Source organism: Podarcis pityusensis (genome assembly GCF_964106645.2).
Source record: "Podarcis pityusensis genome assembly, chromosome: 10".
NCBI lineage: Eukaryota > Metazoa > Chordata > Lepidosauria > Squamata > Lacertidae > Podarcis > Podarcis pityusensis.
Window position 1 is genome coordinate 41,897,295 of NC_138035.1, and position 23,348 is coordinate 41,920,642.

Genomic DNA, 23,348 nt, shown 5'->3' on the forward strand with positions numbered 1-23,348 from the left:
AGTTCATCAAAACTATGCAGCAATATCAAGTTATAGGAAAACTGGTGCTTTTAGCTTGTTAATTGATTCGGCAACTTCAGCTAATTATTTCCCCCAAGAGTTAAATGATAACTAGTCAGAGGCAGCTACAGGAGAGCTATGAGATTCAGGTGAGGGTCAGATGCCTTGTCAATCCCAGCAAGTATATAAGAGGACGACCGGGCCTGCCCATTTTCTTCTAGTTTTGAGGGTGGGGGATGGGGAGGGGCCTCACAAGTGGAGTAACCTAGAGCCTCTCTTCATCTAAATCCGGTCCTGCCTAACTCTTACTTTCTGAAAAAATATGTGAACTGAAACATAACCATCCAAAATTGGCAACTCTGCTGCCACAAGGTCAGGTAAGTGCCTCTGGCTCACCCTGCCATCTTCTACTGCCTCTGGGTAGCAGAAGTGGGAGAGTGCTGTTCCATTTACACCCTGTTCACAGGCTTTCATCTGTATTGGGTTGGCCACTGAGGGAACAGGATGCTAGACTAGAGAGACCTTTGGCCTGACCCAACAGGGGTCTTCTTCTGTAACTGATATATGTCAATTTCTCGCCAGGGGGCAGAGTAACTATGCCAGACTTCCAGCCAGAGGGTTAGAAGTCATGTGACTCAAGAAAGAGCCAATCAGCCGTTCATACTGCTTTATCATTTTTAAGGGATACACACACACACACAGTGTGTGTGTGTGTGTGTGTGTGTGTGTGTGTGTGTGCCTTCCAATGAGCTCCATTTTGAGGTGGTATTTTGAAAAGAGACCCACCCCCAATATGTAAGGTTGTTCTCTGATCAGAAGTAATCTGAGGAGGGCTATTAGACAGGTTTATATTTTCATCACTACTGAGTGGTGACATTTCTGGCATGGGGCAGTAGATTACCTTTCAGCAAGTTGACCTTCACTGGCATAGATCCTAAAAATTAAATTTCACGATGAAGCATCCAACGCATTGTGTTAACAGGTTTGATAACGCCCCAGCTGACCCTCCCAGGGCACAAACATTCTGAGGGATTTGCAGCACCAAAATGGGATGGAATTGCATTGCAAAAGGACACTGGGTTTGTTTAGTTAGGTATAAGGAGACAAGAAAGCAACAGCAACAATTGGGCTGTTAATGCACCCCAGACTAGTGACACTTTTCCCGGGGTTCTCCTGACCACCCCCACCCTGCCCCAAGCCAATTTAAGAGGGCACAGAGCAGCAGAATTGGGAAAGCCCTGCTGCACCAGCAGAACCTCTTGCACAGGGCTTCTGCTGATGGGACTCCTTGGTTGAATCCCACCCAATGATTGGATTGTGAGAGTGAAGGTTGACACAGTTACCACAACAATGGGGGCATGTTGCTCCTTCTCCCTGATATTCACCCTATTCCAAACATCTTTTCAAAAGGGGGGGGGGAATCATAAAAGAAGATGGGGGCACCCAAAAATGCTCACCAGAGGTTCTGTTGGATCCATTGCTTTCACTCAAGACACAGGTAGCCCTGGAGGCGCAGAGTGCCTTCCATCAACTCTTACAATTAGCTGCCAATTAATCACTGGACCACCACAGCCACTTCCCTCATTGCTGCACCCTTTCCAGTAGCTTAGTGAGGTTACCCAGTAGTGGCCCACAAAATGGCAGTAAAAACTTTCCCGTACAGATTGGTAAGAGCTGTATGGAAAACACAGCATCCCAACAGGTAACCTGTTCGGGTCTTAATTAAGCTTCCCTCTGGGGAAAATTCACAGTTTCCAGGCGGAACTGAACAGATTTCAAACAAATTTTGAAGGCGCCAACTTTCAGATGTCAAGTGATGAACAGGATTCCTTCCTACAAGTCTTCAGACTGAAATGTAGATGGTTCTATAGCCACAGTGTGGCAACAGATGGAGTGGAAGAAGGGTAGAGATGCTGTGTTGTTTTAACAGGAAAAGACCAAAAGCAAAGCAATAGAGGAGATAAGGATTGTTGCACAATATTTATAGGGTTGAGGTGTTTTTTTAAGACAAACCCCAAAGTTGTTGATTTTTCAATTGACTTGCCTAAGATCCAGAACAAAACGCCACCTTTCAGAAATTCCCCCTGGGTGTCAATTCCACCTTTGAGATCCAAGTAATGGCTGGAAAAGTCCGGATGTATGGCAGCCCTATTTCAGCATAAATATGAGGCACGTTTATGCTTATTAAAGACTGCAGGAGTGGGGTGCTAATCAGGACAGGCTGTGTAGTGACATGTGAGCTATGCAAGCCATTTGTGCCATTTCCAGGTCCCAGTAATATAAATAAGCCTTTCTGGAACGTCCAGCATCTATCAGGGAGAGGAGAGGGGCAGAATAGATTAATTTAGTAGCAGCACTAAGAATAAAAACCTTGCCCCACTCCCCAACGCATGGAAGGCAGCCTGCTATAAATAGCCCCCTAAGTAGCTGAGAGTGATGTAATCCCTTAACATATAGAAGATGAGGTACCCCTAAATAAGTTGACAGAAGAAAGTGCTTCACTCAAAGGAGACAAAATTACTCTTACTCAAAAGTCTGAGGGAAAGATGAAATAATCTTTATAATCGGGGGGGGGGGGGGGCTTACCTGTAGCCTTCCAGAGGTTTGTGGACTCCAGCTCCCATCAGCCCAATGATTATGGATGATGGAAGCTGTAGTCTAACAACACTGGAAGAACCCCAGGATAGGCACAACCTGCTTTATATTAAAATGATTTTGAAGTTGCCTAAGTTAACATGTTTCAAACATTTTTAAACAACTTGGTGTGGCTTGGCAGTTCCTCTCAGAATAATACAGATACTCATATTCAAGAACTTGAGAGTACGGAACTAATGATACCTGATCAGGAAAGCTGTGCATATGCCTATCAAGTGCAAATAAAACCATGCTCCACATGTGTAGAACCCTCCCTAAGCAATTTGTCAAATATGTGAAAGTAGATTTATAATAAATGGAGAACACGTGTTTTGAATGAGTCAAATGAAATGGGAGCTGCACAAAATGGCTTGCCAAGTATATGAACAGCTGTGAGTATCACCTCTTCCTTTTCTTCTGCATTAAAAAGTGCCGTTATTTCTTTAGCCTGACAGGTAAATTTACTACAGAGTTGGTCCTCGCAAAAAGAAATGTTCTCAGCACATCCTCCTTGCCTGGTGCATCGTCCTGTTAAACCCTTTCCCACACCGAGACTCTGATTTTGGTTTTTATTTCTGAAGCATTTTAAATTGGGTGTACTTAGTAGGATTTCAAAACTGCCACTTTCATCAGATTGAAGATCTGTATGTCCTACCACAAACTGCTTTTGAGGGTCCTTACAGCTTCAAAAGTGTTTTTCCATGGAACATTGATTAGATTGATTGTATTTCTTTCTATTCACATGGAATGCAAAACTGTTTATGAACAGTAGGTAAGAACAAAAAATAAGAACAGCAATAAACATAACAAAGGAACATCAAGCTTCAAAAAGCACAATTCCAAATTTTCATTTGTTAAAATATTGCTAATTTGTTAAAATATTGCTAAGGAGGTCCTGTAAGACTTTATGCAGAAGTGTGTTTAACTTGCAATTGGATTCAGACTGGTAGAGGAATAAACAACTATTCCATACAATCTGGACTGGGAGGGGGATTTAAAAAGAACCCAAGCAATATTGCATGAATTGGACCTTGTATCCTTCCTCTCCCAAAATAAGGTCTGAACTGCCTAGTTGTTTGATCTCATCTTCAGGCAAAACTCCCTTAAACTGGTGCCTTCCAGATGTGTCGGACTACAGCATTATCTCTGACCACTGACTATGCTGGTTGGAGGTAATGGAATTTGTAGTCCAAATCATCTGGAAAGGACCAGGGTGGGAAAGAATTTGAATTTGAATGCAGACTTTTCAAACGTGATAGAATTTGTATATAGGAGACAACACGGTATTGAGAATTATATTGTATAATAAAATGTAAAACTTTTATTTACTTTTTACACCATTAGAAAAGTATTAGGAATGTGAGACAGTGTTTGTTTTTTTAATCGTCAAGCACGTACAATTACCAAATGCATTGCAAAACAGAACAAGAAAACCAGTAATCTCTGATCGTCATTCCACGATGGGTTAAATAGCCCCGAGTGTCCCTGAAAAGCTACTGTGTGCCGAATAAAAGCTGAAAAATCTCCACAGTGTCAAAGGGGTGAGTTTTCAGCTGTTCAGGATCATAAGATAATATTTCAACTCCCATAAAACAAAGAGTCAAAACAGAAGAGCATACATTTAGGGAAATGTTATGATAATCCTGGAAGTCATCTTACTTCAATCAACCCCATCCTCTTAAGTCAACTGAGTTTATGGGATGGCAGCTTTCCCTCACAATCAACCACAAATAGGAGAGCAGATCTGCACACTGAATTATATACACCTGAGGAATACAAATGCTCTGCATCACATTTGGCTCATTTAGACATGTATTATCCTATGGTAATTTAGAGGTATGCGGAATGTGTCCAGAGCATTTCCTCAAAGGAAGGTTATAGGCCCTGATCCAAAGATGCGATCCATGCACAAAAGCAGGTTTCTTTAAACTTACCAGTTAACAAGAGAGCAAAGAAAACTTAGACACACTTTCAAAATAAGTTGTCTGTTGCTTTCAATAGCGTATCATTTGGATGTATGTTAATCCACATCGGGACAAAAATAAGCCTACCAATGAAAGGCATAGATTGGATTCATGCCCCATTTGCATGCAAGGATCCTGCTACATATGTGGAAGCCTGCTTTGGTGGATAGGTTGCCATTTTTGGATTAGGACTCCCGGCTTCAATTCTGAAATAATCTGCTCATGTGTACACTCATGGGACTGTATGTAGGTACATGGTGTAGATCAGTGATGGCCAAACTTGACCCTCCAGCTGTTTTGGGACTACAATTCCCATCATCCCTGACTACTAGTCCTGCAAGCTAGGGATGATGGGAGTTGTAGTCCCAAAACAGCTGGAGGGCCAAGTTTGGCCATCACTGGTGTAGATGCTTTGGAACTGTGCCCCAAAGTGGGCAGAGTGATGCACATTAAAGCCAACTGAAATTAATGGGCATAAAACCACATGTATCCGTATTGCAGGATTGTGGTCATTATGTTTTTTAAGGTGAGCATGGTAAAATATTTTATCTGTACACTTCTAGTGGCAATATAGTGCAAGTTTAGCATTCTTTTTCATATTATTTGCAAATGGATTCTGCCCCCCACCCTGGAAGCAAATAACTTGGAAATGCACTATATTCCACTACAGTTCAAGAAGTGGCTTTTACATTGGGTGAAAGCTCAAATATAATGTTGTGGCTGCTGAGACCAATATGGGAGAGAAATGGTTTGTTGCAGCTGGGGCAGAGGAAGGTGTCCGGTTGTGCTGCTGTATAACACATAAAAGCAGCACTGCAGGGTGATCAGGAAAGGTGGAAGGCCTGTCTGCGCTACCATATTGTTTCAACCAGATGCCCTGAGAATCCCACACGAAGGGCACAAGGCCTTTGCTTGCCGTTGCTCACCAGCAAGTGCAGATGGCATATACCCACCCTAATTTCTAGCCACTGGTAGAGTTACCACCTAAGAATTTGTCTATCCTCCTTTTAAAGCCATCTGAGCGAGTAGCCATTGCCACATTTTGTGGCAGCAAAAATCAGTTTAACTATGATCTGTGTGAATAAGTGCTTATCTATTCTGCATCTCCTGCCAGCCAGATTCACTGTATGACCCCCAGGTTACAATGCATTATCACTGCACTGTGTATATCTTCACCCACACAACTGAGTGTTGGAAGCAGGGAAATGTACAGCAGTGGTGATGTTACATTATGAGTTATATTATTCTAGATGTTACTGAGAAGAGGAGAGAAAGGGACATGAAACAGCAGCCGCTTAAGTGTCTCTTGTAATGCCTAGTTAGTCCCTAAATCACAAGGAAATTAGTGAGAGAAAGGGTTGTATTCAATGTAACACTAAGGCTAGGGTTCTGTAAGCAGAAGGATTTTTCTTGTGCAACATAACCTTCTTCTCCCCCTTTCTTCTCCCACCGTGTGCCCCCTAAATCTGTTCTGGGACTTCCCTCAATCCTCCAGAACAGATTTGGGGATGCCATTGGGCACACATGGGAATGATGGGAAGCTATGTGCTGGCTTCTGCAAGCATAATGATTTAGCTGGATACGGATCACAGCATACAGTTAAATGCTTATATTCTATTGCTATCAATGGGATTTATTTGTGATTAGCCATTGCTGGACTGCACCCAGTACATATAACAATTTTGTTATAACAACAGGACTAAACTCTGTACAAAAGTATCATTTAATAATTTATAGTATTTATGAAGGCACATAAATAGAGTATAAACTATAACATTATTATTCTTACAAAAATTTATATTTGCTGTTAGTTCATTGTAAGAGGGGGGTTTGTTTTGGCCCCTGAATTATTGATTTTTTTTTAGATTTTTTTAAAAAACCCAACACAGCTGTTTCTCAAAACTTAAGGTTTTTATCTGCTTTTTTCACATGGTGGTTTCTTCCCATTCTAATTCCACGTCACCTAGAAAAGAAACAGACACAATAGTTGAAAGTTTTTAAAATTAATCTCAACTGGTCACACAAAATGGTTTAGAACAAATTAAGAATTAAATTATAAAAACATGTAGCTTCGACTGTTCCTGGTGCCACAAGCAAAGGGAAGGTAATGGAAATTTTCTGTTCTGCAATTTTCTGTTCTTCAATCACCATAGTGAAGCACAACTTGCTTATTGCTACCTTCCGTTTGTGTCACGGAGCCATCCTACTTTACAGTGATGGGAGCTGGGGAAGATCCACTGGTGTAGCAAACATCAAATCCTATGCAGCCAAGATGGTGTAAGTGGTGGTGAGCTTTTTCTTTTACCCTCTCACTGATTGCATGCCTAGGGCAGATGTAGTCCATTCCTGGGGTGTACCCCATGTCAGGGAAATGAAGGGGCTTAAGAGGCAGTGTCTTTGCATCCCCCAACCATTGAAAAGCTGAGGATGATAGAGCTGGATGTGAAGGCAGGAATGTATCAGAAAACAAGAGCAGAGTGATCAGGAGGGGCAAAGCCATGGAGTGCTTTGAAGGCATAGATGAGGAGTTTCTGCTGAAGCCAGTATGGAGGGAAAAGAAGAGGGCTGGGTGTTCATCAGTATGTGGATGATACCCAGCTCTACCTCTCTTTTAAATCAGAACCAGTAAAAGCAGTGAATGTCCTGTGTGAGTGTCTGGAAGCAGTTGGAGGATGGATGGCGGCTAACGGATTGAGGTTGAATCATGACAAGACAGAATTACTGTTTTGGGGGGACAGGGAGTGGGCAGGTGTGGGGGACCTCTGGTCTTGAATGGGATAACCATGCCCCTGAAGGACCAGGTGTGCAGCCTAGGAGTGATTTTGGACTCACAGCTGTCCATGGAGGTGTAGGTCAATACTTGGCACGCTACAGTGGATGCTCGGGTTGCGAATGTCTGCGCACGTGTGGGTTGCGATTCGGCGCTTCTGTGCATGCGCAAAGTGCGATTTAGCACTTCTGTGCATGCACAACTGCCAAAACCCGGAAGTAACCTATGCCAGTAATTCTGGGTTTCGGCAGTCCGTAACCCAAAAAACACAACCTGAAGCATCTGTAACCCAAGGTATGACTGTACTGAATATGGAGAGCAAAGAGAAGTCAAAGGTAAGGCAAAGATTTCATGCATTTTCATTAAGGTAGATGGTGACATTGTTGATGGATGTGGAAGGTATGTGAGAAGAGGAGGGCTTAGTAGGAAAGATGAGAAGTGCAGTCTTTTGTTTTCATTTTTTCGAGATGACAAACATCCAAGTGGAAACACCAGACAGACAAATGGAGATGCAGAATTGTGTGGAGGGTGGAAGTTCTATAGTAAAGAGACAGAGCTGGATGTCACTGGCATACTGATCATAATGAAATCCAGGGGATTTAATGAGTTCATCCAGTGACAGCTTGTAGACAGAGAAAACTAATTGGGTTTCCCCCCCAAAGGGCAGAAAACCATAAAAACAAATAAACCCCTGAAATCAAATAATGTTTCTCCATGCATGCTACTTCAATATGGCCAAACACTTGCACATGGCAACCTAAAATAGCCCCCTGTTTTGGTACAGTGTATATTTGTTTACCTTCCATGGCATCAAAAGAGTCCATCTTTTGCAGTACTGAATAATTAACAAAACACACAGGCTGACTGCTCCTCTTGATTGTCAATAAGTCCAAAACGCACTGGTGCAAAAATATATACTGTGCCTGCAAAGTTTGAAAATTAAAGGTTTCTCAGTTTAGCTTATTTATGCATGAAGAACTTGCTTCTAATGGGAAAATGTTTTGAAGTTATTTTGGAATTTATACAAAGAGCACTTCTAGCACAAAGAACATTGTTACAGTGAATTCATGTTTTCTCAGACTCGAAGAGGTTATCTGAATAATATTTGGGAAAGTGGGCTTCCAGGAAAATCAGAAAATTTATAGGTAAGCATCATTTGTAGGGTTGTCCTCCCAAAAGTTACAACTGTGGAAGAAAACATCTCAAAATTATAATCCCAAGAAAAAGGTCAAGGTAAGACCTGCTTTTCTGCCACCAGGTAGAATCGGTTTGGGGACATCCTCTCCTTGCAGGAGATGCTGCAAGGAGCATGGCCCTGACTCCTGACCTAAGGAGAAGATGATATTCCACAGGCTATTAAAATGCTCTCTGGGAGCCCAGGGAGAATTGACACATATTTTGATGCATATGCCATGGATGCAGAACCTGGAGCCATCAAGATGTTGTTGGACTACAGCTCCCATCATCCCTGACCATCGGGCAATTGACTTCCGACAAGCACACAGAGTGCAAACATGACTGAGTGTATGGGGGGTGGGGCTTGTTTAATTTCACTGCACGCAGGTGGTATAGTGACAATAAAGGTTTGTTTGTTTATTTATTATTATTTATGGTGGTTGGAGATGATGTGGGCCAGAATCCAACAACATCTATTGGACTCCAGGGCTCTCCATTCCTGGTGCATGTACTCAGCTAAGTTCCAGCTGGCTCTGTGTTGCAACATTGTAGATGAAATCCAACTCATCACTATACAGTATATTTTAGCTTGCCTTTTTTTACATTTCTCTTGGTGGGTAACAAAATGTTTCTCTGTCTCTGTCTCATTCTCTCTCTCTCTCTCTCTCTCTCTCACACACACACACAGCATCATTCTATCAGCTTAACAGTTTATAAGTATCCAAAGATTCACTTAGAAGCCATTTACAGGATGAGAAGGAAAGCAATGCTGATTTTAAATTATTATTGTTGTTGTTATTGTTATTATTGGGGTTTTTTCTGGGGGGGATGCAGGGGTACGCATACCCCTAAACATTTTGTGAATCTAAGTTTGGCCTCATTGAGGGGCAGTATTTCAATATGAGTAGGAAAATGAGAGTACTCCTTAACATTTTTTAGAACAAAAGCACTGGTTATTATCATTAATATTTTGGAAACTGCACACTCACCTTTTTCTGTATTGTATCAGACTTTTAGGAACATATATGAGAAGAAGCACAAAGGAGGATTGCATCTGTTTCTTGCTATGTGCACCATCAGGACTGTGCATGATACTACAGACTCTAAACCCAACCACCCCAATAAAGCCTTTTCCCCAACATGCTGCTTTCTATGTGTTGGAGTTTTTATTTTTTCATGCAGCAGCAATTTATCATTTGAGCCATCATCTGTAGTCTAAAGAGCTACAGTCCAAGGGGACAGGCTTGCGATCTCAGCTGCTATTTGTGACAAGTAGGCCATAGCATAGATTCTGAGCATCTTACCAGATTTTGTACCATACACATCCTTTCACTTCTCAGCTCAGCTACAAGACCATAGATATCCACAAAATCATGGTCATTTATATGCTGTGTTAAATGGTCCAGGGCGATATAAACTCCCGTTCTTCCGACTCCAGCGCTATAAGGAAAAAGTCAAGACTGAAGTATTTTCATGTGAATGTCTAACATCTCTAATGGAAAATCACAGTTGCAATAAAAAGTAGATTACAGTTTTGACTAACCATAGACAATGATTATTTATTTTTAGGTGTACTTATGTCGGTGAAACCAAACAAGGTGCCCCAGAATCTTTTATTGACTAAGCATTATTGCATTCCCAGATTAGTACTATGGTATCCAATCAAAACAGAAGGAAGTTACTGGCCTGGATTCACTCCTAATAGGGTTAAGAGGGTAAGTGCCCTAGCATACGTTAATGAAGGCTTTTTACTGCAGTTGTCATTGGTCTCACAGTCATTCCTAGCTCCATGCTGTTCTCCAACTGATGGCTCTCATTCATAGATATCTGCTGTGCTACACGAAGTAGGTTCCTCCAGACACTTCATTGGTGTTGAGCTATGGATTGCATGTTGCATGTTTTTCTTTTCTCCCCCCCACCCTCCCGTTCTAGCCCTAAAAGCAACATGCCTAGTGACTGCCATATCTAGAAAGAATAGGCAATGCCCCTAACTTAGCTTCATAGTCTAACTATCGAAAGTGTTCACTAGGCCACACCTTTTTATTATTATTGGCTTATCACTTGCTTTGTTTACAGGCCTGACACAGGTTTTCATTTTATGTACTGAATATTTTGTTTCCTGCTTATTTTTATGTATATGCCCTTAAGAATGCTATTTATGTTACTGTACACATTTATGCTATGTGGGGTTGGGGTTAGGAGGAATTAGATGAAACATATATAAAATCCCTTAAATTTTTTACAAAGGAAAATAATTTATTACCTGCAGTGAACAACTATGGGTGTGCTATCATGTGCTCGGCTAGCACGGATCAGCTTTACAAAATGGACTAATGATGCAGTCGTTTCAGGTACTCCATGTTCAGGCCAGGCTGTGAAGTTACACTGACGTACCATCATACAATCCCCATGCTTCCAAATACAAACAGAAAGAAGGAAGGTATTATTTCAGAATGGCAAATACTTTCAACTGCAGCTTGAGAGGCCACACATAACTGGGCTAAATTCAAGTCAGAATTTGTTGATGAGACCCTACTAACTAAGCCCTCCCACCTAAGAACCTTGATCTTGACTGGATTATCTTATCTGACAAACACAATTAAGCATTGATAATGCAAAGAACAAAAATCAACCATCCTAAGAAGTAATAGACTCGGTTGGAAGACCAACATTGTAGGTGATTGTTTTGCCTCTGACAGAAGGTAAAAGTAAAGGGACCCCTGACCATTAGGTCCAGTCACGGACGATTCTGGGGTTGCGATGCTCATCTCGCTTTACTGGCCGAGCTTCCAGGTCATGTGGCCAGCAGGACTAAGCTGCTTCTGGCAAACCAGAGCAGCGCTTTAGCAGCATTTACCTTCCCATTGGAACCAAGCCATTCGAGTACCAAGGAAGCATAACATTCAATATAGTGTATTCATAATGGAATAATAAATATTATGGATAGCTTGATATGTTTTGAATTAAATTCAGAAATGTAAGCAGCATGGTTTTCACAGAAACGGTAACAACTTTTTAAAAAAATCACCAGACCTTACCCTTTCAATCTTTAAATCCCTGATGGTCCAGTCTATTTGAACGTCTTCTACTAATTTAGTAATCACTATATCTCCAAACACAGTCACTGGTATGTTGTCTTCAGGCCAGTATTGATGACATCTTATCTGCAATCAGTATGGAATAAAGTGGCTTATTTTGGGGAGGGGGGAATAACAACATGAAGGCTTTTTGAAAGGCAATTGGCAGTTACCAAATGTATTTCTTAAGTTCATATATTGGTAACTTACCCGTCCTTTTTCAAAACACTGAGTAAGCATAACAAGGGTTTTTGCTCTTGTTTCCCATACCATTCTCCAGAAATCCCCCACTGTGCCTGGTAATGGTCCTTGAGTAGCAATGAATTCATTTGGACATAAATAGCCCTAAAGAAAAGATGAACCATAGCAAATGCTTATAAAGAAAAAGAGCGAAAATGATGCATTCAGCAAGCCATCTCATTTGCAGCCTATGACTATATAAAGAGAAATGCACCTATTATTGCAGGAGGCCCTTCAGCAACTCAGTGCATTCCTATGGGTGTTCAGAAGGAACTAGCCTCTACATTTTGGAACTAGAGAGAAAGATGTAGGAATCTTTTACTGAGCCTATGAACTCTTAAAAATATTGTATGTCGGGGTATTTATTTATTACAATTCTAAACAGCTCATCCTCTCAAAAGAGCCCAGCACAGTTTACATCATGGTCAACTGAACTACAATAATTAAAATATTTAAAACAGAGTATCAAAAAAAATCCCACATGGATGGCATCAGCGCTCTCATGTGCAGACACATACACACAGAGAGAGAGATGACAGAGTGGTGGAGAAAGCCCGCCCTCTGCAGAAATCTTTATATTAATCTTCCTCATGGGTTTGATATATAGTCAGAGATACATTTGGTATATACTGCATTACAAATGGAGGCTGGTATTGTTTGCTATGCCTTAGTTTTGCTGCTTTTCTGTAAAACTGTAAGAAACCAGCCCTCATGGATCTGGCTGAGAGTTCATTTAGTCCAGAGCCTGCTTCCAACAGCAGCTTTACCAGTTGAGAGAGCACATAACAAACGTAACATTTTGCACCCCTAAGTTACAGAATCTCACCTCATTCTTGCAGGAGAGAGGATTAACATAGCTTTTCCTTGCCACCTGTTCTGTACATAATGTATCAGGTGACTAATAAACAGCTGTGCATTATTTGACCTGTAACTATTTAGATTTTTATTTGACTTCTGAGCATAATTCCATAAAGAACTAATCATTTTCTGCATAAAATATATTTGTTTCAAACCACACACACACACACACACACACACACGCTAAAAATAGGAAGAATGTGATAACAATTACAAATGATCCCAAACTTACAGAAACATAACTAGCATTGATGTAATCCGATCCAGGTATGCTAGCATCAGGCATCAGCTTCACTCTGTTGTTGTTATCTGTACAACGAAAATAAAGTCAATGAAACTAAATATGCTTGTTTCTTCTACAGTGGAACCTCGGGTTACGAACGTGATCTGTGCAGGAGGCACGTTCGCAACTTGCAGTGCCACGTCTGCGCACATGCCTGACGCAATTTGGTGCTTCTGCGCATGCGCAAAGCGCGATTTAGTGTTCCTGTGCATGCGCGAGCACCTGCACCAAAACCCGGAAGTAACCCATTCTGGTACTTCTGGGTTTCGGCGCATTTGTAACCCGAAAACGCACAACCTGCAGCTATCGCAACCCGAGGTATGTCTGTAATTGTTTCAAACCACTTGACCTATATGTCTATACTCGTATTTACATATGTTATAGTGTTGATTTTTAATGGGGTACAGAAATACCGTAAAGGTCCTAATATAACACTAAAAGAGTATAAACCTGGAGTAAAAAAAATTCTACACTTCTTTGTTATAACTGCCGTCTTTGTGTCCAGCACGTTCTTGCAGTTTACGTACCTTTTGACAGATAATTACTGTTAGCGGGATGCCTATATTCACCTACCTTCTGCCACTGTTAAAATGTGGTAATGGGGGGGGGGGGGTTTAAAGGTTTGAGCAGTTCTTTACAGTATTTGTCATTTCTGCGTAGCCATGATGTAATAAGAACTCCAAATATGGTTCTTCCTCACTCCTGAATGTGTAAACATAATGCCCATTTCTAGTCTTATGTAGTACAAATAAAGAATGCTAGAATATATTTCAAAAGTTAGGGTTCACCCAGATTTCTGCTTTTCTGGTCGCTTTACCACTGAATCAGAGCAAATGTCTACCGGGTTTTCTGCAGACTGACATTCTGTGAACTGACATGTGATTCAGCGCTAAAGCGCAGGTTTTCCCAGGGAAAGCGGTGGGGCAAACAGAAGTAAATCCAATTGAATTCAATGGTGCTTGCTCTAAGGTAAGTGTGGTTAGCACAGGGCCGGATTTAGGTTTGATGAGGTCCTAAGCTACTGAAGGTAACGGGGCCCTTTATATGTCCAGCTGTCCTTTGTCAACAACAAATTGTTGCTGTTTTTTGTGTTGAATATATGCTATATGGTAATTTATGGACCTAATAGGTTTCTAAAGCCATTTGCACATAACAAATTATTTACATCATAGGAGCCTACACAACACAAAACACTGTTGCTGTATGTAGGGTTTTTTAATTTGTTTTTTATCTTATATTTTGGAAATGTACATCCAGTTTTTCCCCCTTAATTTTTTTAGCGGCCCCCAAAAGAGGGGCCCTAAGCTATAGCTTGTTTAGATTATACTTAAATCCAGCACTGGGTTAGCATTTTAGCCTTAAACTGTTTCCTATTCTGAATTTTAAAAGCAATAGAACACATCCTTCATTATTGTTCATCTTAAACAAAAAGAAGTGAACTCCTTTGTTGCCTGTGAATTTTATCTGTGCTTCTTTGGCTAGCCTCTTTGTCAAAATGGGGGGAAATGACTGCCCATTTCTTACCACCCAAAATCTTTATTTCAAAAGTAAAGGTAAATTTAAAACTCCTTTCCTACTGCCTCCCCCCTGGAGGTTTCCTTGATTTATAGCAAAACTGTCCCTCCCTGGTGCCTGAAATGAGATAGGATGACTAGTTTATACTGAACTGTGAAATCAAGGTGGTGAAAGTGGCTGCAATCCTAACCCTATTTACTTGAGAGTAAGCCCCACTAAATTCAATAGGATTTACTTTGGAGTAGACATGGTTAGGTTTGCAGCCATGGATGCCTTTGTGATGGGTAACTAATCAGTTCATTAATTTTTTTGTCTTTAAGCTGTCACAAGGCTCTTTGTTGTTTTTGCTGCATAAAAGACTAATACTGCTACCCTTCTGGAAATTCATTAACTTTGAAAGGAAACATGCAGGGGATGTAGATATCTTGTAAATATCTGTTGATGGCTGAGATGCACATTAAAAATATGCATATATTTGCCTTGCGGGACAATGATATAAACACACACAAACATGTGAAAATGAACATTGGAATGGACTGAAGCATGCTTGTACATGCCCAGCCCTAAACCATTTTGACTGCAGTTTTTATTTCTATGAACCACTTTAGTATTCTCTAAATGAAAAGTGGATTTAAAATGATTTTAATAAAATAATTAAAATAAGGTAAAAAAATAAAACCTCTGAAACAGATAACAGGAACAGCTGTTCTAAAAAGTTAATAGCACAGAATGTGGTTACATTAACAGAGGAATGCCTTGCCCCCGTCTCACATCACAGCTAATGCTTAAAATAATAGTGGCATTTCTGTCTTATTAACTGAAAAACGAAGCAGTGTTGACTACAGAGAGACAGACCCCTGTCTCCTATGATAAAAATCTATCCTCAACTTATAAGTTACCATATATTCACTCTGATCTTTCGGAAAACTCTTACACAGCACATTTACAAGTATCTTAAGAAAGCATCACCATATTTAAAGGGAAACTGCCAACAGGTGGATTTTACCTTTTTATTTACAAAAAAATATATATTTTTCACTAAGCATAAAATAAAGATGTTGATACCACTTTGATTATGTTACAAAGCTAAGAAACTATTTGAGACTATAAAGATACCAGCACCTCCAGTTTAATGGCTGTGAGTGAAAGCAAAAACTTAATTATAAATAATCTTTACTTTAGAAAAAACCCACAAAACTCTCAAGTCTGTAATAAGAAATTATCATGTAGTAAACACACTTCTTCCCATACATCACAGTGAAAAATAATAATAAAAAAAGTTTGAGACACTTTTTAGCTAGTGGAGAGAAAGAATGATTTGTAAAACACAACATACACGGCTTGATGTTGGGAAAACGGTTTTTAGACCTGTTCCAAGGAAGATCAGCATCAGCTGAGGCAAGATCTGGAAGAAACTTGGGAAGTTCCTATAAAACAACATATATGTTAGAAGGTCTTTGGGGTTGCTTTGCAGATCAGCAATGTAAATATAATATGAAATTTGTTCACTGAGTGGCATATACAAGAATGTGTTTATAGATGCATAATACAATCTTAAAATGAAGTTCCTAAACGCTAACAAGACTATTTTCTTTGCCCCCCAAAATAAGTTAATATACACGAAGAAATGTTTGTGTTTTTGCAAAGTACAAAAGATAGAAAATAGTCTCCACCCCCATTGTTCTACCCAGACACTGAGGTCCAGCACCGAGGGCCTTCTGGCAGTTCCCTCACTGCGAGAAGCCAAGTTACAGGGAACCAGGGCCTTCTCGATAGTGGCGCCCTCCCTGTGGAACGCCCTCCCACCAGATGTCAAAGAGAACAACAACGTCCAGACTTTTATAAGACATCTGAAGGCAGCCCTGTTTAGGGAAGCTTTTAATGTTTGATGTATCACAGTATTTTAATATTTTTTTGGAAGCCGCCCAGAGTGGCTGGGGAAGCCCAGCCAGATGGGCGGGGTATAAATAAATTATTGTTATTGTTATGGTTATGGTTACGGTTATTGTTAATTTTTTAGAAAGTCTCAGATAGAAAAATTGAACTTATTAAAATTACATGTCATCCAAAGTGAAAATTAACTTTTTTAAAAAAAGTTATTAAAAAAATATTTTGATGCATTTTAGCATTTGTATGTCTAAAATAAAATGTGGCAATGATACCAAAATAGAATTCAGGTGAACCATTCCAGTACGAGGAAAGATTTGGAGGGGTTGAGGTGTATTGAATTTCTAAGGACAGCTGGTAACATTACAGAAGCCTTTCACCTCACTGTCAACCCTTGTTACAACAGCAGTTTCAGATGCTAAACTACAGAATAGACTGTCAGGCTGAACAATCTAAGCTTATATGAACTTTCACCTTGGAAGTCAAGATGAAGTCGGAGTGCCACTTTCTGTGTTTTTGTGTGTGGTTTTTAATGGAGGGAACTAAATAAGGAGAAAGGCTTTTCCTGAGTTGCTTCCCTTGTAGTTATGATGGCCTAGTGCTTTGCTACAGTATGAGAACAAGAAAGTATTTAATCAAACATGGGCGATTGGCAATTTGTTATTCCTCACTGACCTCTGCCTCAGTTCAGGAAGGACAGGAAGATGTATATTGGGCATAACGAATAGGGATAAGGAAATACATGAATGAATCACAGCCCAGTTCAAAGTATTAAATGTAATCTACAATGCAAGGGAATAGAAGTGGCATGGCCAGGTCACATAAAAAGTAGGGTACCTCAACGACTACTTTTAAAAAATTCTTTAAAAAGCAAATAAAAGCAAATTGCTATGAAGATTCGTTGCTTTCACCACCCACCTATCCTCAGCAATTTTCATTTATTTCGACTTCCTGCCAACACTGCCATTTGTTTTCTTGAGGTAAAATACTCACATTCAAACATATTTCCATACACAACTCAACGCTCATCTAGCACCAATTGAAAATGGACTGAAGTTATGGGGAAAGTTCAAAACTTTGCAAAGCAAAACTATACCATGGATAATTATTTCCTCCTACCAGCTAATGTAAGGGACGCGGGTGGCGCTGTGGGTTAAACCACAGAGCCTAGGACTTGCCGATCAGAAGGTTGGTGGTTCAAATCCCCGCGACGGGGTGAGCTCCCGTTGCTCGGTCCCTGCTCCTGCCCACCTAGCAGTTTGAAAGCACATAAAAGTGCAAGTAGATAAATAGGTACTGCTCCGGCGGGAAGGTAAATGGTGTTTCCGTGCGCTGCTCTGGTTCGCCAGAAGCGGCTTAGTCATGCTGGCCACATGACCAGGAAGCTGGATGCCGGCTCCCTCGGCCAATAAAGCGAGATGAGTGCCGCAACCCCAGAGTCGGCCATGACTGGACCTAATGATCAGGGGTCCCTTTACCTTTACCAGCTAATGTAAAGTCCATGATACAGAGATGCCCTTTTTGATTTTACCATTTTAAATGCACATGCACATGTAAGTAGCATGGTATACTCCTAAAGGCTTTGTATAGATATTAAAAAGCACTACAAATAAGATGCTATCCTGAAGCACTCCACAGCATAACTGCCAAGGAGAATGAAAGACAATCATTCAATGTTATTCTCTGAAATGGACCCTGGAGACAGGATCGGAACCACTATAAAACAGTGCTTCCGATACCCATCCCACTAAGTTGGCTCAAATGGATACTAAGGTCAATAATATCAAAAGCTATGGAGAGCTCAAGGAAGAATAACAGAGTCACACTCCCAGTAAAGGTCATCCAACAGGGTGACCAAAGTTGATTCAGTTCCCATAGCCAGGCCTGAACCCAAATTGAAATGGGTTGAGATAATGTTTCATCTGCACTGGACACTTCACTGCAGATTGCAACAGGGGTGGATGTGGCATCAAGATCGCTACAAAGGCAAGCGACTTTGCCCTCAAAGTGCCTTGGGCTTCCAAAGGGCATAAAACTCCATTCCCTAGCACAGATGCTGGACATTACAAAAAGGCTTCATGTATGAAAAAGCTCCATACACATACAGATTCATATGGGAGTAGGCTATTTTTGAATGACCTTACAGTACTTTCAGGGATGGCTAATCTGTGGCCTTCTAGAAGCTGTCAGACTACAACTCATATCATCCCTGATCATTGGCCATACTGACCAACGGGAGTTCAAGTCCAACAACATCTGGTGGGCTGCAGGTTTCCCTTCCCTGCCTTACCACTTGCTTTTATGTTTTATTATTAGTGCTAGTTTACTACTATTTTAACAGAGTAAGGTAAAGGTAAAGGGACCCCTGACCATTAGGTCCACTCGTGACCGACTCTGGGGTTGCGGTGCTCATCTTGCTTTATTGGCCGAGGGAGCCGGCATACTGCTTCCAGGTCATGTGGCCAGCAGGACTAAGCCGCTTCTGGCGAACCAGAGCAGCGCACAGAAATGCCGTTTACCTTCCTGCCGGAGTGGTACCTATTTATCTACTTGCACTGTGTGCTTTCGAATTGCTAGGTTGGCAGGAGCAGGGACCGAACAACGGGAGCTCACCCCGTCGCAGGGATTCGAATCACCAACCTTCTGATCGGCAACTCCTAGGCTCTGTGGTTTAACCCACAGCGCCACCCACGTCCGTATTTTAACAGAGTAGTGTGCTACAAATGCAACTCTCAGTTTCCCTGTCCTAGTAAGATGGAATTTCTGCTCTTGTTGGAAAAAAGAGCTCTCCATGCACTGTTTAGAAGTATCTTATGGCGAGTTCATTATTACATGCAGACCAAGACTGCTTAAGAACCATGACCAAGAATCTGTAGGAAATACTATTCATCTTATCACTCTTTTGTTATTATTTCCTAAGTGAGTGAAACATTATAATCCAATAGTATAACTGTCAATCGATTTTTTCTTCTTCATTATTCACAGATCCAGACAATGAACACTTCATGGCAAATCTATAAATCCAAAATAATAGATTCACTGGAGAATGACAAATGATTTTTAGGATAGTAAATGACTCCATGTGCTGGTAATGATGAACACAACGCTACTGAGATAACAAAAATGATCTATTTTTGAATTTTTAAAAAAACGATAGCCATAGAAAATAAGTTACTTACAAAAACAATGAAAAGTCCAAGACTTAAGCATAGTTTTGGCATGACATAGCTATTATATAAATTTCACACACTCTTTGGAAGACCTATCTGTTTTCAACAGGAACAAAGGCTTTCGATGCTACGAGATGAGACATTGCTGGTTGTGATCATACATAGCGTAATCCATTGCAGACTGCTCCTATGACACCTTACAGAGATGAACGGGTGCTAAACAAGAGTAACTCTCATTTATCTAGGAGGGATTTATAAAAGAAAAGTGTCTGGAAGGTTAGTGAAAGGCTATAGGTCAGTGGTGGAGCACCTACTTTGCATCCAGGTTCCTAGAGGGCATTCAACCCACCCATGTTTGGGCTGCTGGGAGGAGGAAATTTCACCTGCTTCAAGATTCTATACCATTCTGAAACTTTGTGCCCATTTTACAGATACTTCATGTCTCCTGCTGGGAACCCTGTCCCAGTTTGAGAATGACTCATTTAAAACTCCTTTTAAATTACAGTGGTACCTCAGTTTACAAACCTAATCCATTCTGGAAGTCCATTCTTAAACTGAAACTGTTCTTAAACCAAGGTGCGCTTTCCCTAATGAGGCCTCCCGCCGCCTGTGCCCTTCCACCATTGGGCTTCTGTTCGTAGACCGAGGTAAAGTTCTCAAACCAGGGCACTACTTCTGGTTTTGCAGAGCTCATAAACCGAATTGTTCGTAAACAGGACTGTTCTTAAACCAAGGTACCACTGCACAGTTATATAGCTGAAATTGCCCTTTTTAAAATATATGGGTTTCTCTAAGATTAGAGTCAAAGGGATAATGAATACTTGGTGTCATTGCAGAGGAGGCAGAAGGAAGATCACGGTATGGATAATTCTGATCGCACTGCAACAAGGAGACTGTAGTACCTAAACGGATAAACTGGTAATTGGGTCTTGATGATCAAGGCAAGAGTCCTTCATGGCCTTGCTTGCTTAAAATGGACATGAAATGCGACACATGAAATGAGTGTAGGTCTTGCAATGTTGTGACAACTGCTGGTAACATACCAAAAATTCTTCCTGAAACTTTAGGTTGTTGTTTGTACAAAGCTCTTCAACGTGTTGTAGAAAACATTTCTTGCCTATGGGCCTAGAAAACATTTTTAGAGAGAGTTAGTGGTTGCCTAGGATATAATAATCCGAATCAAAATATATTGTTATCCAGATGTATAACAAAGATTAAGAAAAAACATAGTAATATGAATAGTTTACAAAAGGGAATAATTGGCTTTAGGTTAGGAATTGTTTTGAAATAATAACCTCTTGCCACTTCAAACCTCCCCTAATTTAGTTGATATAACACAACTGTTATCTACAAACTGTGTGTTACAAATGTGATTGCTCCAAAGTTCAGTTGTTTGATATTTATGTGTGTCTGCAAAGTCACCTCTCAGTTCTATTCAAGCACATAATGCTTCTTTTGTCACACAGAAACCATTCTATACAATGCAGGGCTTTAGATATATAAAATATAGCAGTGACTTCATTCCCATAATTACATGGTTTTTAAACCCCAAGGAGTTAAATATCCCTATATTACTTGCCAAGCTAAAACACAGACATGCAGGCTTCACCCCAGAGAGAGAGAAAACATTTCTCCAGTTACCATGCAATTAGTCATGCTTTTATGATTTATACACAGTTTGGAGCTTTTTCTAATAAATATACAAAAAGAAACCACACATTGTGATTCACCAAGCTAGCAAATCTATAGCCACAATGTAAAAATTAGCAGTCAACTTACTTGATGGATTTTCTATAACTAAGTAACCTGTAATAGAGATTATGTTAAATGATGTAAGTTGCGAGTCAAAGAGGACTTTGCATTCTGGTTAGGTTGTAGACACAACAGAGAGGTCAAAACTAAGAAGTAAAAAATTAATTCAATATTCCAAATGAATCACTTTTAAAACTTATTTGTGCTCCTTGTTATGGGATACTAAAGCAGTTGCACCAATTCTAAAACACTCTTAATTTTTTTACTAACATGAAAATGAGATCTTGGTGCTATGGAATATCTAACTTGATTTGCATAGTGCAAAGATAATTAAGCACAAGGGTTTGGCGGATTAAAAGTCTTATTTGGAAAATATTTCTGTTTAGAGAAAAGTTCACACTGCTTCTCTCTTCATATCTTTCTTCAAACTCCTTTCTTCTCAAAAACAGTAGAAAAATCCAATGTTTCAAAGCACATCCTGTTATGACATTATACACCTTAGTGTTGCTGTCTGTCTCCCATAGAAAGCTTTTTAAAGCACACACTGAGCCCAGATGAACTAGTCACACATTTAATAGCAATCTGCTTCATGTATGCATGCAATGTAAACTTTTCTAAATCGCTCAACACCTATAGTCAGCAGTGGATAATATCTTGAGCATGGCTGAGGGTTGGTCAGTGGGCTGCAGCCTGACTCCTCCTAGTTGTAGATGTTTGGCAAAGGACACATGCTTTCAAGAAGGATCAAGGAGTTGACAGGTGCTGCTAAATTCAGGGATGCCTCCAGGATAACCTCTCATTTCCTGAAGGGAGGGTGCTGTGTCGAAAGTGGCACATAATATTCTCCTGTTCTGCATTTGGCACAGGGTGATATCAAAACAAGTCATACTCATGGATTGATGTCCATTGATTTCAGTGGGTCTGCTCTGAGTATGACTAACTGGATATCGTTTCATAGAAGCACAGAATTGCAGAGTTGGGAGGAAGGCCAAGGGTCATCTAGTCCAACCCCTTGCAATACAGGAATCACAACTAAATCACAACTAAAGTGTCCCTGACAGAAGACCACCTAACCTCTGCTTAAAAACCTCCACCACCTTCTGATGGAGTCCGTCTGTTGATGGTACCCAGGCCCTCCAGATGGGAGTGGCAAATACAAGGTAAGAAGCAGCCTAAAGTCTGAGTAATAAAATCTGTACTGTAAAATGAGAATGGAAAGGAGGTACCACAAGATAGGAGAAAATTATTCCTATATGCAGTTGCAGCAGCAAGAATACAACTTGTGAAGAACTGGAAAGGAAATTACATACCTACAAAAGAGGATTGGTTAATTAAATTAACAGAGTTTATAGAATTGGCAAAATTAACTGGGGTAATAAGATACCAAACACACCAGAAATTAAGGGCAGAATGGTTATGGTTCAAAGATTACATGAACAAACACTGCTCTAAAGATAACATGCTGATATGTTTAGACTAAGCTTGTAAGGATGACCTGATGTTATATTATAATAGTACCATAAAAGAAGTAATTACAGTGATAAATGATATGCAATGTAAATAAGAATTTAGATGGTTTAAAGATGATGGAGGGAAGTCACACGGATGTGGTATTTTATGTTCCTTTTGTCCTTACTTTTTCTTCTTACTTTTTCTGTTTATTTTGTGGTTAAGTGTGTGTATCTTATTGTTTTGTTTGTTTGTTTGTAAGTACGCCTAAATAAAACATTTAATAATAATAATAATAATAATAATAATAATAATAATAATGTAATATAAATTGTATTCATTTATGGGGTGGGGGCAGATTCAGAAACTGGCTTCCTAAGCTATGAAATTTAGAGAAGGATGTGAGGAACAGAGAACCATTCTATATAATGACCTTGTTCCTATAAACATTTCTAAATAGCAGCATACTTCTCAAATTGTTTTATCCTAGTATATCAATGAAGAACCTGAATTCCAATGACCAACTTTTTTCTGTCTGCTTTTTAGCATTTTGTTAAAAAACCTGTGTGCAGT

At 40.2% G+C, this 23,348-nt stretch overlaps 1 protein-coding gene across 3 annotated transcripts in view; it reads right to left on the bottom strand.

The window, feature by feature from the left end:
• Window positions 1–3,920: 3,920 nt before the first annotated feature.
• PTPRQ (protein tyrosine phosphatase receptor type Q) overlaps window positions 3,921–23,348 on the bottom strand; it is a 110,375-nt gene continuing 90,947 nt past the window's right edge. For 2 of the 3 annotated variants that reach the window (XM_080971306.1, XM_080971305.1), the window contains 10 exons: window positions 21,354–21,380; window positions 20,618–20,699; window positions 15,854–15,944; window positions 12,952–13,028; window positions 11,832–11,966; window positions 11,583–11,708; window positions 10,808–10,956; window positions 9,849–9,984; window positions 8,168–8,291; window positions 3,921–6,561 (listed from right to left, as the gene is read on the bottom strand). In XM_080971306.1, the coding sequence (XP_080827432.1) occupies window positions 6,524–6,561; window positions 8,168–8,291; window positions 9,849–9,984; window positions 10,808–10,956; window positions 11,583–11,708; window positions 11,832–11,966; window positions 12,952–13,028; window positions 15,854–15,944; window positions 20,618–20,699; window positions 21,354–21,380 (985 nt within the window). In that variant the 3' untranslated portion in view covers window positions 3,921–6,523. The remainder of the gene's footprint in view (window positions 6,562–8,167; window positions 8,292–9,848; window positions 9,985–10,807; window positions 10,957–11,582; window positions 11,709–11,831; window positions 11,967–12,951; window positions 13,029–15,853; window positions 15,945–20,617; window positions 20,700–21,353; window positions 21,381–23,348) is intronic. The other variant, XM_080971307.1, reaches the window with a different exon arrangement.